This window comes from Tetrahymena thermophila (assembly GCF_000189635.1).
Source record: "Tetrahymena thermophila SB210 genomic scaffold scf_8254437, whole genome shotgun sequence".
NCBI lineage: Eukaryota > Ciliophora > Oligohymenophorea > Hymenostomatida > Tetrahymenidae > Tetrahymena > Tetrahymena thermophila.
Window position 1 is genome coordinate 48,391 of NW_002476218.1, and position 14,169 is coordinate 62,559.

Sequence of the window (14,169 nt, forward strand, 5' to 3'; positions counted from 1 at the left end):
AGAGATTTACCCTTATTTAGTATTAAAAATAATAATCAAAAGCAAATAAAATCTATGTAATATATATTCATTATCAATAGTTTATTTAATTATTATAATATTAAGCATTTTATAATTTTGTTAAAAGAAATATTAATAAATTATTAGCATTTATTTTATGAATAAAGATTTTAATTTATTACATTTTTTATAGATAAAAATTAAATATTGAAGGAAAAGCATAATAATTTATTTTATGAAATTGCTTTTGTTGGTATTTTTCAAATAAAATAATAATATTTTATGAACAAAGGTGTTATAAGTGATACTAATTATTAAATAGATGTATAAATTAAAAACTTGTAAATAACAGCATCTATTAGACTCTAGTTTATTTTAAGATATTAATTAGCCTTTGTTTGTTAAGAATAAATATATATTAATATATTTTTTATCACTTTTTAAAGATATTTTTAGAAGAATAAGCTAGATTTAAATAATTTGAACAAAAACTGCGAAATCGCAATTTAGATTAATAAAAATATTTAACTAACATCTGAAGAAAATTTAAGATGAATTTCTGTCCTTTATGCGCTAATGCTCTTATTATTCAGAATGTTGGAGGAAATAATAGATTTTCTTGTAGAACATGTACATATTTTTATCCACTACTAAAGAAAATAGAAACAGTAACATACTCTAGAATGGTTAAAGATGATACTATTCATGATATTTCTCTATAAAAAGAATCTCTATAAACTGATAAAGATAGTAATTATCAATAAATTATTTTTTTTCTTTTTAAAAATAAAATTATCAAGCTGATTCTTTTAAAATGTTATTAATGCAATATTTTAATAAATAAAAAAAAGTGATTTGCCCTGCTTGTGAGAAGAGAGGTGCCTATATAAGACTGGAATAAGATAGAAGTCTTGATGAAGGCTAAACATAACATTATATTTGTAAAAATTGCTCACATACTTGGAAAGATATGGGGTGATTTTTAGCTATTTATAAAATTTATATTGTAATTTAATGTAAAAAATAATATTTTCAGCAATTAAGTATATTAATTTAATTCAAATAAATTCTATTCGTTCAAAATGCATTCTTTAAGAGACTAAATAGCTAAATACTTGAAAATAAAATGAATTTATTTAAATTCTTATTTGATTTTATATTATTTTTTTTATTTTTATCAATTTAAATACTCTTATAAAATTTAATTTTATAATTTTCATAAAATTATTTTTAAATTATAAAAAACAAACAATTAAAAAACGTATGAGAAAAATATTTTTTTAATCCTCTTTAAATTTGAGAAAACAATGGAAAAAATAAATAAAATACAAATACAAAAAAACATAAATTTGTGAAATACTTAAAAAGAATGTGAGCTCACTTTGCTTAAATATTTACTATTCAAATAAAAAATGATAAAACTGAAAGGGTCATTGTAATTAAAGACACTTTTTAAGTGTAATTATCTATCTTTTTTTCTATGTTGGGTAATGGTATTGATTTCTTTTCTTTTTTATAAGATTCGAGTACTTCGTGCATTATTTCGAACCATAGTGGAGGATAGAAACTAATTAAAATGCAAACTGGATATCCATGAGGAAGGGTCGGACTATCAGTATAACTACAGAGAGTTTAGTATTCCTTATATCCGTTTTCATGGTGATCTGAGTGTCTTTAGAGCTTAAATAAGAGATAGTTAGAAAATCTATGAGGTGCGTTCCATGAATGTCTAATATCAACTTTTTCGTAATGTCCATCTTCAGTTTTTTCTCTCATTAAACCATAGTGCTCAATGTAGTTAATAGCCTCTAAATAAATTACTGAAATAAAAGCTGTGCACAAGAAAAAGAACATTCCATATAAACCAAATACTAGATAATGAATGTATGGAATAATGAAGTAGAGAATGGTATAAATAATCATTTTATTGAATGGATTAAAAGGGTGTCTTCCTTATAAACGTTAGAATTTATTTTCTATTCTCCAAGCACTAAAATAAGAACCAATGATGGTTTAAGGGAGGTATTCATATAATGTCTACCCATATCTTGAAGTAGCAGGGTCATTGGGGGTAGAAACGTTTCTATGATGACCATATTAGTGTTCTATTGTGAAATGCATGTATAGATTCTTTGCAAGTGTGAATGTACCAAAGAATTTGTCTAGCAAACCTGTTTTATGGAAGAGCTCATGAGCTACATTGATATTTGAAGCAGAGCCATTACCTGTAAGAAATATAATACCAATTAAGTTAAATAAGCTGATATTTTAGCTATTTTATGTGACATAGTAAATGATCCAAGTTGAGAAAATCCACTCAGTAAGTACAGCAAAATAGAGTGGGATTTTAAAGCGAAGCTTACCTTCAAGTTACTTCTACTCTTCTTTTGTAGGATTTCTAAGATCAAAGTTAAAAAATGAGTCCAAAAAAGGGATTAGAGAATAAGCAATAAAAATCAATAGGTAAGGATTGTGTAAGTACATAACTCCTAGATAACCTAAACAGTAAATAAAAGGAACTAAATAGTATTGTATAGAACTAAACAAAATCATTTCTTCTCCCTTATAAAAAGGTTAAAGAGAGCGATGACCGTTAGGATTGACAACAGTGATAGCCATTTAAACTTAAAAATCTTATTTATTGTTATTTCAGTAAACCAAGAAGAGAAGGTTCTTTATAAAGAATTTTATTTTTAAATTTATATTTAAATAATAAATTTTAAAAGATAAAGATTTAGTTAGTTAGTTTTTAAATTAAAAAAGCTATTCTATTGACTCAAAAAGAAAAAATTTGTTTACACATCACTTTAAAATTTAATTAATTAAATTCAATGAGTCAAGATCATTAAAAAATTTAGTTACAAATTGCAAAAACTTTACTCAATTTTTTATAATATATGACGACAAATAATTAATTAAATTATATAAATCTGATAATATCTATTCGGGTTTATAAATTTTAAACATTTCAAAACTTTTTAAAATGAGAATAACTTCTACAGCAAGTTAATAAATAAAAATTATCTTTTATTTTCCAGTATTTGAGAACTTGAAATATTTTTTATGCAAAAATCAAAATCATTCTCTTTCAATTTATTTTAAATTTGAAAACGAATTTTATCAGTTTTAATTTTTTTACTTTTGACGGAATTAATTAATCTTAACTAAATATACGTATTCTGTTCTCTTTTGATATATATTTAGTATATCCGTATTGTATTAAAAGAATGGTATTTTTACAAAATACCTGATTGAATTTAAGAAAAACATCATTTTTAAGTATAATTAACTTAATTACAGCGAAAAACAAGCAAAAATTAAAATTTTATTTTGTTAATTAATTAAGTTTGTTTTCTGTTGTTATTATAATATCAAATTAATATAATTATTATAATCATTCCTATATTTAGCTATTTTTTCAAATTTATTCTTATTTTTACAAAAGATTCTCTATAAGATTCAATTGATAATCAATCACAAAAATTAAAAAAAAAAGACTGCTAATTTTCTACATCAAATCTAAACCTCATTCAGTGTTAACAATTTATTAGACACAAATAAAAGCATTTTTATTTTTAATATCTTCAACACTTAAATCTACTGTTATTTTTTCATACTGAAAAGCACACTCTTAAATGAAAATTAAAGTAAAAAATTTTGCAAATAAAGTATTTTAGATTTTTAGCTATTCCATATTTTTACCAAGAGAGATTTTTTTTCTATCTTAAAACGAGTAAATTAAATATTACTAACTAAACTAAACATTCATTAAATTTAAAATAGCTTGCTGAGTTCTTTGAAATGGAAATTTAGAACACTTTTATCGAGTGTGTGTGTCACAAAAATGAAAAATTTTGATCAACAAATATTTATCATATTTGGTATCATAAAATTTTATGATATTTCTAATTTTCTCAAAATATTTCAAACACTTTATCTTTCTGATTTAAAACATTAATCTAATAAGCAGAATATATGAAACAACAAAAATTTATAAAATTGACTCCTCCAACTGTAAAATTAGAGGAGAGAATAGGATAAAAAGCTGGGCTAAGACCTTATAGAAAAGGCGGTGTAAGATTAGAAACTGAAATGATTGGGGATAAAAAGATAGTCCATAATTATGGTCATGGAGGAGGAGGAGTGTCTGTTGGATTTGGATATAGCTTAGAAGCAGTGGAAATGTTCGAAAGAGAAACTATGGTGTATCCAACAAATAGAAATGTAGCAGTGTTAGGTAGCGGGTATATTGGATTATATACAGCTTATATTCTTTCCAGAAAAGGATACACTGTCACAATATATTCTGATAACTTTGTATCTTCTTCTTCTTTATCTTAATTTGATCAGACAGACTCTTTCCCTATTACATCATAAGTAGCAGCAGGTATATGGATTCCTAGCTTTTATGAATACAATAGTACACCTAAAATTAAACTTCTACACGAGAAATGCTCTAGAATCACTTATAACTTCTACAAAGATTGTATAGAAAATAAGAAATTCAAAGGCCTAAGCTATAGAACTGTATATTTTGTTCCTCCTATTAAAGAAATTTAGAATTGTATTCCAAAAGATATAGATATGAAATATCAAAACGTTTTAGTTACCTTTGATGAAAAACATTTTATTGAATGTTATTCTTTTCAAACAATCCTCACAGATGGAGACATATTCCTACCAGAGTTTATATCAGAGCTAGATAGGCTTAAAGTTAATTTTGTCAAAAAACACTTTGATCAGAAGGAGGATTTATTGCAGCTGAGCGAAAGCTATATCTTTAATTGTACTGGTTTACAATCTAAATTCCTTTTTAATGATAACAATCTCTACCCTATAAAGGGGCAATTAGCAGTTTTCAAGCCAAATAAAGAAATTGACTATTTTTTTATTGAAGACCTACCAAACGGTGATAGACTTGTATTATTCCCACTTTCAATTGGTTTGACTTATGGACATTTTGCATCAGACCATGATTACGACAATAAACCTAAAAAGGAAGTTATAGATAAAATATCATAAAATGCATATAATTATTTCAAATAATTTGCATAACCAAAGCCTTCTTTGTGAGAATAATAATATTGTAAAATATAATTTAAAAACTATTATTTATATAATTTGGCATATAATTTACTCTATTATTAATTATTCTAACAGAACTAGTAATATTTTATTAAAAGATGGTTAGGATCTAATATCTTTTATATATACTTTTTAAGCTTCTTTAGTCCAAAGTTTTAAATTTAATTACAAAAGACAATTAAATAAAAGAAAATAATTAAAATAGTTTTTTTAACATATTCTTTTTTATTCTAAAATTTAACATTTCTATTTTTAAATCTGTAAGTTACAAGGAATGATGGAATTAGAATATTTAACACTTATAAAAAGAAATTATTATGAGATTATTTTTTTATATTTATGTTTTTAAATCCAAAGCTATAAATTGAATAGCTAAATACAATTGAATAAAAGAAAATAATTAAAAGTGTTTATTTTTTATTAGTTTTTATTCTAAAATTTAAACTTTTTCTACTTTAAATCTTTATTTAGGTTAGTAAAATCAGATAAAGAATAAATATCTATATTTTTATAACAAATTATATTAATAATTAAATACAAATCAATTAAGTAAATTAATTATAAATGGTTAAATAATAAGGAGAATCAGACGTAGAAAATTAGTCACAAATCGAAAATAAACCTATTACTAAAAAAGAACCAAAAAAACCTAAAATCAAAAAAGAACCTAAATAAAATGCGTAAAATATTTTAGCTAAAAACAATAATTTAAGAGTTTATAATAGATAATGATTTCTAAATAATTTTTGAAAAAATGTTTTTAACATTATTATATTTAAATAGAGAAAAAGCGGAAGATAAAAAAGAGAAGTCAAATGCTGGTAGACCTAAAAAAAATGAAGTTAGCTTAGAGTAGTTAGACTTTTCATATTCAACAACTAGCTACAATATATCTGCATTTTCAGTAGAATTTAGATAGAGAGTGATGTGCTATGGAAACAAAAAAGATAATGATACTGATCCTTAAGCTAAGTATCAATTTAATGAGCAGTTTTCTAAGTTCGGAAAAAAAAATAATAAATCATATTTCACCAAAGGTAAGTTTAAAAAAAAGATATTTAAAAATTTAAAATATTTTTAATAGAAACTTTAGACGATTTAAAGAACAGAATTGACTCTAAATTAAATGAATAAGACTTTACAAAACATAAATTATATAATTTTTGTGAAAATATCAAGCTATAAACTGATGAATATTATGAAAGCCCAGAATAAAAATATTTAGAACACTAAGTTTTTGATTAATTATTAGAAAAAATAGCCTCATAAGATGATTACAAATTTAACAAGGATGATTTTTAAAATATTGATTAATGCAAAGTTATTTTACCATTTTTTTGGTAAATATTGGCTCAGATTATGATTTGTGAAAAAAATAACGAAATATATCCTTAATTTTTAGAACTATTAGACTGATTGTCTGTCTTTGTACTTTACATTTTATATGTATCATTTTAATGTGGTTAATATAAAATTATAATTTAAAAATTTACAAAAGTTTATGTTTAATCAATCATACTTTCTAGATTAAAAAAGTATTTTAATAAATCAAATAAACTAATTTAAAATTATTGATGTAAATATTTTCATTAATATCTTAAATGATATTTTACAAGATGGTATTACCATTTTAAAATATTTTAGTTTGAAATTTCTTATTTTACTTAAAATAAGAAAATACTTGAAAATTAAATAATATATTTTCAAGTATCTTTTAAACTACTTTAATATTTAAGTTGGTTCAAGATAATTCCTTATTTTATTAAAAATAAATTATTTCAAAATAAATAGGTTTTGTATTAAATTAATTAACTAATATTTATATTATTTATTATCTTTAATAACACTTTTTAAGATATATTTTTTGTTTATATTTAATAACTTACTTTTCGCTCCATAAAATAAATTAATAAATGCTAATAAAAAGAAATCCTATAATGATTAATTATACAATTTTTTAATTAAACATGATAATTATTCAAACTTTATATCAATTATGATAAATTAGATATTTTCATATTAAAAATTTAATATTTGAATTAATAAATAAATAAATTATTTCAATTTTTAATGTTTAATAAAAGTTTATTAAGATAAATATTAATTAATTTATAAATTTTATGCCAAAATTATTTAAATATATTATGAATATTTAGATGTAACAATTTTATCTATCGGTTTTTCTATTTATGCAAATTAAATTTAATTTACTTAAAAAAATACACATAAGTTTGAAATAGTAAGTGGAGGGGGTATTTCACTTAAATGTTAAGCTCTTTAGATTTTTAAAAGTTAATGTTCTAGTATGAAGATAGTTTAAGTAAAGTAATATATTTTAGGTGTTTCTTTATAGCTATTGAAGATATAGAGAAACATAATGCATATTTGATAATTATTTTACTTATTTTTTGTAATATTAATATCTTTAATTCTCATTTTTATTTTTTTCATTTGTATATTTTTGTAAAGATTTTTATAGTATGTGTGATATCATTTAGTGTTGTATACATTAAAGATAAAGTTAAGCAAACTTAGATAGCTTTATGACACAATTGTATTAATTTAAATATCTCTATGAAAAAATTTTTTTAATATTTAAAATTCATGTTTTACTTTCTTTTTTCTTCAGTTTAAAATAATTTATTTTAATTGTAAAAAAATCAAAAAATTAGCAATATTTGTTCCAAAAAATTCATTCTATTACCTATAAAAAGTGAGTATGTATGTAGATTATTTTAGAATATTATTATACTTGTTTAAACCCCTAATTAATTAAGCACATTGCTTTTAACTTAACTTGATTGTAATAGTACTTGCTTAGTTCTTTTTGTAAATTATGGGGGATCAGAGCTTCTTAAATACCAGCAAATGGCTATGGTTATTTTAAATATAATTTCAATAAAAAAATTTTAAAGTAATAAGATACAATAAAAATGGCTTTCTTGACTAAATCACTATTCATTATTTTCTTGGCCTTCACTTGCTCCTCTGCATATACTTTTATAGTTTTTGAAGTTGAATGGCCAGCTACTAACTGCTTAACAAAATAGTGTAGTAAAACTAATTCTGGGAATTTTGATGGCAAAAACTTCAATATTCATGGTTTATGGCCCTCTGGTTCTGAATCTAATGATTGTGAATACCCTAGTAACTGCACAGATGAAAAATTAGATTACTCCCTTATTAACTAATCAGATATCGAATATATATAATTATATTGGAATAGTTTCTATAATGATACTGAAAATTTTAGAATTCATGAATGGGAAAAACATGGAACTTGCTTTGAAGGTAGCTAAACTTAATATTACAATGTTGTTTCAAAAATTCATAAGTAATATAACCCTATTTCTGCTTTGGCTAAGAGAAATATTTTTCCCAGTAATGATAAAAATTATTCAGTATCATTTGTTAAATAAGCTTTAGAATTTGAGTTCTAGGGTCCTGTATTATTAAAATGTACTTCAGTTAAAGGAGTTTAGATGCTTTAAAAAATTGATCTTATTTTTTCTAAAGATCTAAGTACTCTGATTGAAGCTCCTTGCTCAAAGAGTTTATCTAATCAATGCAATGCTAAAAAGCCCCTAACAATTCCTGAATATTACTAAAATTGATTATTTCATATTTATATTTAAAGTTTTTATTACAATAAATTTATTTTATTAAATTTAATAAGTATAGTATTTTTTTCTGAATTAATTTTAATTTATTCAACAATAAAAAATAAATAATTACAAAATTTAACAAACAAATAAATATTATAATTCCTCATTAACTAAGGTAACAAATAAAAAATTTTCAGAAATATATTTATTTTAAAATAGTAAATAGGAATAGAAAATTTGTTTTGAAGTAGCCTTAATTAATGAAAATTTATGGTAATTTCATTTTAAAATAGAAAAGAATTTATTGTTTTTTACTGGAATAAAAACACTATCAGCAGCTAGCTTAGAAATAAAAAAAGCTTTGTTAAAAACTAAAAAATATTTTTTATTTTAAGATATAAAATAAATTTAACAAATCAATATCAAATAAAATATTAAGAAAAATGTAAATTTAATTCATTTTAGCAAAACACCTTCTTAGCTTTTTGATGAATCCTAATTTATTACTTTATTTATATGAAATGAATATTTTAATTTTACTTTAATTTTTAAATTTTACATCTAAATTAACTTGCTGGAGAAGGTGATGCAATATTTATAAAATTTTTGGATGATTCAATAAATTTTATTTTTTAAGTTGCTTTATTCATTTTTTTATTTTATTTTGCTTAAATTATTTTTTCAATGATATTTTATTTTTTATAAGACTTGATAACCTTGGTCCAATTATTTTTAGGAAAATATTTTTCAAATTCTTATATTCTATCAAAGGAAAATTCTAATTTTCCAAAAATGTGACTCTCTCCCTTTTAGACTTCTTTATTGTTGCTAATTTACTAATCTTACTTTTACATATTTGTATTAATTGAAGGAATTCTTTTAAAATTTTAGAAAATTATATTATTAGTAAGTAAATTTTGTCGCTTTTTAAATTTTTGTAATGAGTCAATCTAATCTTTAGTAATATCCATTGACTCTTATTGTTGGTATGAAATTGAGGTATGAGAAAAAGATTTTTTTGTCTTATTAAGTGAATCGTTTACTATTTTTTACATAACCTGAAAGACAAGGTTTTAAGAAAGCAAATTTTATACATGGCAATTAATAGAATTTTTGAGATCTGACTATTATTAATATTCATTCAATTTATTATCTATATCAGAAGTTTATATTTTTAGTGTATCTGATTTATTTTTAGTACTAGCTTTGAAAGAATAGTTCGTTTAAGTATTTTAATCATCACATTATTTTCCTTCAAAAATTTGAGAATTTTTTTTGTGACTATTTTTTTGAAAATACTGAATTCTTATGTCAGGTGCAAAATTATCTACAGAACGATCCATCGTATCCAGCTTTTACAATGATTCTAAATTTAATTATTTCTAATTTTCTACTTCTTAGTTAAAAATCGTATTATCTTGCTAACTGTCATTTATTGGTATATCTCTTATAGTAACTATTTGGTTTTCGAGTTCTACTGTTTTTCTTTTTAAGGTATGAGTTCTCCTACTACTTCTTTTATTGTCATGAGATTTGATAGAGACTTCAGATAATGGGCTTTTCAATTTTTATTCAGAAAATAGAGATTAAGTATAATGTGATGGAGATTTGTTAGACGATTAAGATGATTTAGTAAACGAATCAGAAGAAAGTGAGCATTCTGATTAGCTTTCGCTGCTTAAATCTCCTGTATTTTTTCTTTCGATAGCAATTTATGATTAAACAGAAAAATATTATAAATTAAATTTTGGACATCTTCTATAAAACTATTTCTCATTTTCCATGACACTTGCTTCGGCTATAGGATCAATATGATTGTAGTTTTGTAAATATTTTTAGACTAATGTCCATCTAAAAAGTTTGAGATTTTGAGATGTTATGAATTTTTAAAATACTGAGTTATATTTTTTTTATCTACTACGATTTTAAAAAAATCTCTATTATGGTATTGATTTAATTTATCTTTGTAAAAATAGTTAATTATCTAAATCATAATGCAGCTATGGACAATTTATAAAAGAATGACCGATTTACCTGCAGCTTTGACATTACAAATATTATCTACTGTCATTTAAAAATTAATCTTTAAGCATACAAAATACTTCCTGTTTGAAATATTAACAAATAAAAAAATATATTTTTAATATGATTTTAATTTGAAATAAATTTACATAATCGCTAGGAAATTATTTTACAACATTATAAAAATCCTCAAAAGAAATATAAGCCACGCAACTCACTATTTTACTCTAAATTGAAACATCTGCCTCTATTCCAGTAAAAAATAATCTGACATCTATTAAAGTTTGCTCGTTTTGAATATTCTTTTTTTATTAATTCAAGTAATTTAGTAAATTTTTAAAAATAAATATATTTTATTGATGTTTTACTTTTATCTAATATAATGGTAATTTTTCTACTCCATCAAAATTGACATACTCTGCTATACCTTTAGTCAATATATATAGATACTCCAATTTTTAATTCTTCCTAACTAAAATCTCGCCAGGTCCTATTCTTTTTTCCTTGAACTTAAGGCATAGTTGTAACAAAAAATTTTAACTAAAGGTGTTTTTTAAGAATGGAGCTAAATTTAGTAGCTTTAAAAAATTCTCTTTCATGACTTCATCTCTAAGTTCAGGTGGATAATCATCTAATATTTATTAGCCTTGTTTATTTTATAATAAAAGTAAAATAATTGTAATCATTGTAATTTTACCTTTGATGGCTATTTAATCTGTTTTATCTTCTAAATACTCTAAGTATTTTAAAATTCTTGTTTATGTTTCTTTAGAAATGTGCTTAAGTCTCATATAATTCAAGAGATCGTATTACTTTTATTAAAAACTCTAACTTTATTACTAAATTTATGTAAAGATTTATCCTATATAATTAATTGAGTAAGCAAATGAACCACAAGAGACAAAAGTCATTGCTATTACATATATTCTTTCATTTATATTAACAGGAAATACATCACCATATCCAACTGTAGCCATGGTTATGACTGAGAAGTATAAAGAATAAACATATTTCGTTTACCAACTTGAATTTGTTAATCCTTAAAAATCAATCCAATTAAAATTCCCATCCTTAAAAACTTAATCGAATTGAGATTTTTATGAGATCACACTCACATAATAGAATCCACATCCACAAATGTGAGCAATAATTAGAATTGTTACCAATAATTTAAGAATATCAAACCAAAAAGGAAATCTGCTAGATAATTTAAAGTAATCGTTAATTTACTTTACTTTATTGTTAACCTAAAATTGAGTTAAATAATTATTTAATAAATAATGAAATAATATTAATAATTACTTAAATGACACTGAAAATAATAGTTAGCAATATGGATATGTTCTACTAGTACAAATAGTTGAATATATAGCAGTTTAACATGATTAGATCTATATAAAATCTTTTTTTTAAGTATCTGCATGCAATTTAATATCTATTATTTTAAACACATCCAAATTCATAGAATCCTTAATAAAATCCTATATAAATATCAATTAAAGTGTATCCTATGCCACTTATGTAGATATATTAAATTTCATCAATCTATTATTAATAATAGTCTAGAAAACAAGACTAGATTGAAAGAATAAAAATAAAATAAAATATTAGTAGTACTATTATTACTTATATTATTGCTATTATAACAGAGTTAGGAGAAATTACTCCTACAATATCATTAGCTTACTTTAATGCACTAATCATAATTTTTAAAATGAAAACAAATATATTAGTATTTCTTTTTTAAGTGTTAGTATTTGTATTTCTGAGTAAAATTTAATTCTTTTTATTATCCAATAAGTGATCTTAGAATTTTAAAGGATATACATACTTTTATGATTTAAATAATTCATTAAAATAACTTTGATAATCAACAATTGCTTTATCTCTTATTATAGTTAAATGTGTAGAATTTAATAATCTGTTATCTTTGTATGCAAGTTTAAGAAGTAACTTATTAGCAATTTTTTTCATATATGTAATAATTACAAGGTAATTTTTCCTATAGTTGTATTCACTTTTAAACTAATTAACATCATAGTAAATAGCAGATGATTATAAATCTATTTTATCAGAATATGGGCTCTTTTTTACTTATGGTGAAAAAATATTTTTTTGGTTATATTTCGTTAAATCAACATTAATAGGATGAAATTCTTACGAAGTTCTACTTTCTTGCAAAAAAGTCTTCTTTTAAATAATACTTCTATTGTAGTTATTGCTATATTTTTATTCCTAAGTTATAAGAGCTTGTTATTCTTAGCTTTGCGTTTTTTTTACTTCAATAGCTGTCAATTGAGAAGGAGATAATAAATTGCAATTATTTGATGAAATTAATTAAGATGTCCTCAACATGCTTTATTATTTTTCTTTTGTAATTGTATTTGTCTTTTCAAGCATATTTTATATTAAGCTAACATCTTTTTATCTTGGTGATTGAGCGTAGTTAGAATCCTCATATTTGACATCTTTTATGCTACTAACACTAGATGAAGATTTTTTATATCTTTTCTATTCTGCCATGCTAGATACAAAATACTCTCTTCTATTTAATGCCCCTTAATCTTAGATTTCATAGATATAAGAATTTTCTCTTTTTATATAAAATATTTTAGATACCTATCTCATTTTTATGAGATCAAATTTTAACGCAAACAAACAAATAAATAATGACTAGAATAATGGCTGCGATAATCACTGAAATACTGTTTTAAAAAAATAGATTTTATAAATGTTAAAAATATACTCCTAATCAGCATGAAAGGTAAGATTGATATTTTCTACATTGCTTAATTCCATTTTAGATTTTAAAATAATCTAATTATCTGTATTAAAAATAGAGTCATTTTAGTTTTCATTCATTTTAATACTATTCTATCAATATAAATAATTCTAGATAATGTTTGAAAATATAAATTCTTGATTATTTAAAAGGCAAACAGTAAATAATAAATAATTAAAATTAAGTTTAATAAACAAGTATAATTATTAGTAAATAATCAAATAATTAATTATTAGCTATTAGAAATAAAAAATATTAGACTTATTCATAATATTGTTAAAATTAGTAATGAAACTACTTTCAAGTATTTTAAAAATAAACTAAAAAATAATTTTATTAAGCAAAAAAGATTTAAAAATAAAATAAAAACTGTAAATACTCTCAACTCTCATGTATTTATTTATTTTTTTACCCTTTTATACCAGATTTGGAAAATTATGAAAAATGTATTTAAAAATATGAATCTGATTTAAAAAAATAGAAATAAGGTATATAATATATTGATAACTATTATTATATATTTTAAGAAATTTTTAAAAATTTAATAGCCCAAAATAAATTAATAAAAAAATATTAAGTAGCTGAACTATTTTTTTAAATTAAGTAAAAGTAAAAAAGATTTAAATTTTTAATCTCAAATAGGTAAACAGGCTTATATAGTTAATCATGCTAAAT

The 14,169-nt window shown here is 22.0% G+C and overlaps 6 protein-coding genes across 6 annotated transcripts; 4 read left to right on the forward strand and 2 right to left on the reverse strand. All coding sequences in view use genetic code 6, as the record gives it.

Moving 5' to 3' along the window:
* Positions 1–551: 551 nt before the first annotated feature.
* TTHERM_00444250 (DNA-directed RNA polymerase subunit) lies at positions 552–979 on the forward strand (the record flags this gene model as incomplete). The annotated part of the gene is made up of 2 exons (XM_001023287.1): positions 552–750; positions 852–979. 2 exons carry the CDS (start codon positions 552–554, stop codon positions 977–979), a joined length of 327 nt encoding a protein of 108 aa, XP_001023287.1.
* A 422-nt stretch (positions 980–1,401) lies between these two features.
* On the reverse strand, positions 1,402–2,619 carry TTHERM_00444260 (fatty acid desaturase; the record flags this gene model as incomplete). Its single annotated transcript, XM_001023288.1, has 1 exon — positions 1,402–2,619. One exon carries the CDS (start codon positions 2,617–2,619, stop codon positions 1,402–1,404), a length of 1,218 nt encoding a protein of 405 aa, XP_001023288.1.
* Positions 2,620–3,975: 1,356 nt separating this feature from the next.
* Positions 3,976–5,073, forward strand: TTHERM_00444270 (FAD-dependent oxidoreductase; the record flags this gene model as incomplete). The annotated part of the gene is made up of 1 exon (XM_001023289.3): positions 3,976–5,073. One exon carries the CDS (start codon positions 3,976–3,978, stop codon positions 5,071–5,073), a length of 1,098 nt encoding a protein of 365 aa, XP_001023289.1.
* A 342-nt stretch (positions 5,074–5,415) lies between these two features.
* TTHERM_00444280 (transmembrane protein, putative) lies at positions 5,416–6,501 on the forward strand (the record flags this gene model as incomplete). The annotated part of the gene is made up of 3 exons (XM_001023290.2): positions 5,416–5,765; positions 5,869–6,122; positions 6,170–6,501. The coding sequence occupies exons 1-3, from the start codon at positions 5,425–5,427 to the stop codon at positions 6,499–6,501; spliced, it is 927 nt and encodes a 308-aa protein (XP_001023290.2). The 5' UTR covers positions 5,416–5,424.
* Positions 6,502–8,018: 1,517 nt separating this feature from the next.
* TTHERM_00444290 (ribonuclease T2 family protein) lies at positions 8,019–8,699 on the forward strand (the record flags this gene model as incomplete). Its single annotated transcript, XM_001023291.1, has 1 exon — positions 8,019–8,699. One exon carries the CDS (start codon positions 8,019–8,021, stop codon positions 8,697–8,699), a length of 681 nt encoding a protein of 226 aa, XP_001023291.1.
* Positions 8,700–9,112: 413 nt separating this feature from the next.
* Positions 9,113–13,574, reverse strand: TTHERM_00444300 (cation channel family protein; the record flags this gene model as incomplete). Its single annotated transcript, XM_001023292.3, has 6 exons — positions 9,113–10,795; positions 10,862–11,014; positions 11,081–11,358; positions 11,410–11,959; positions 12,015–13,305; positions 13,459–13,574. The coding sequence occupies 6 exons, from the start codon at positions 13,572–13,574 to the stop codon at positions 9,113–9,115; spliced, it is 4,071 nt and encodes a 1,356-aa protein (XP_001023292.3).
* Between the last annotated feature and the right edge of the window lie 595 nt (positions 13,575–14,169).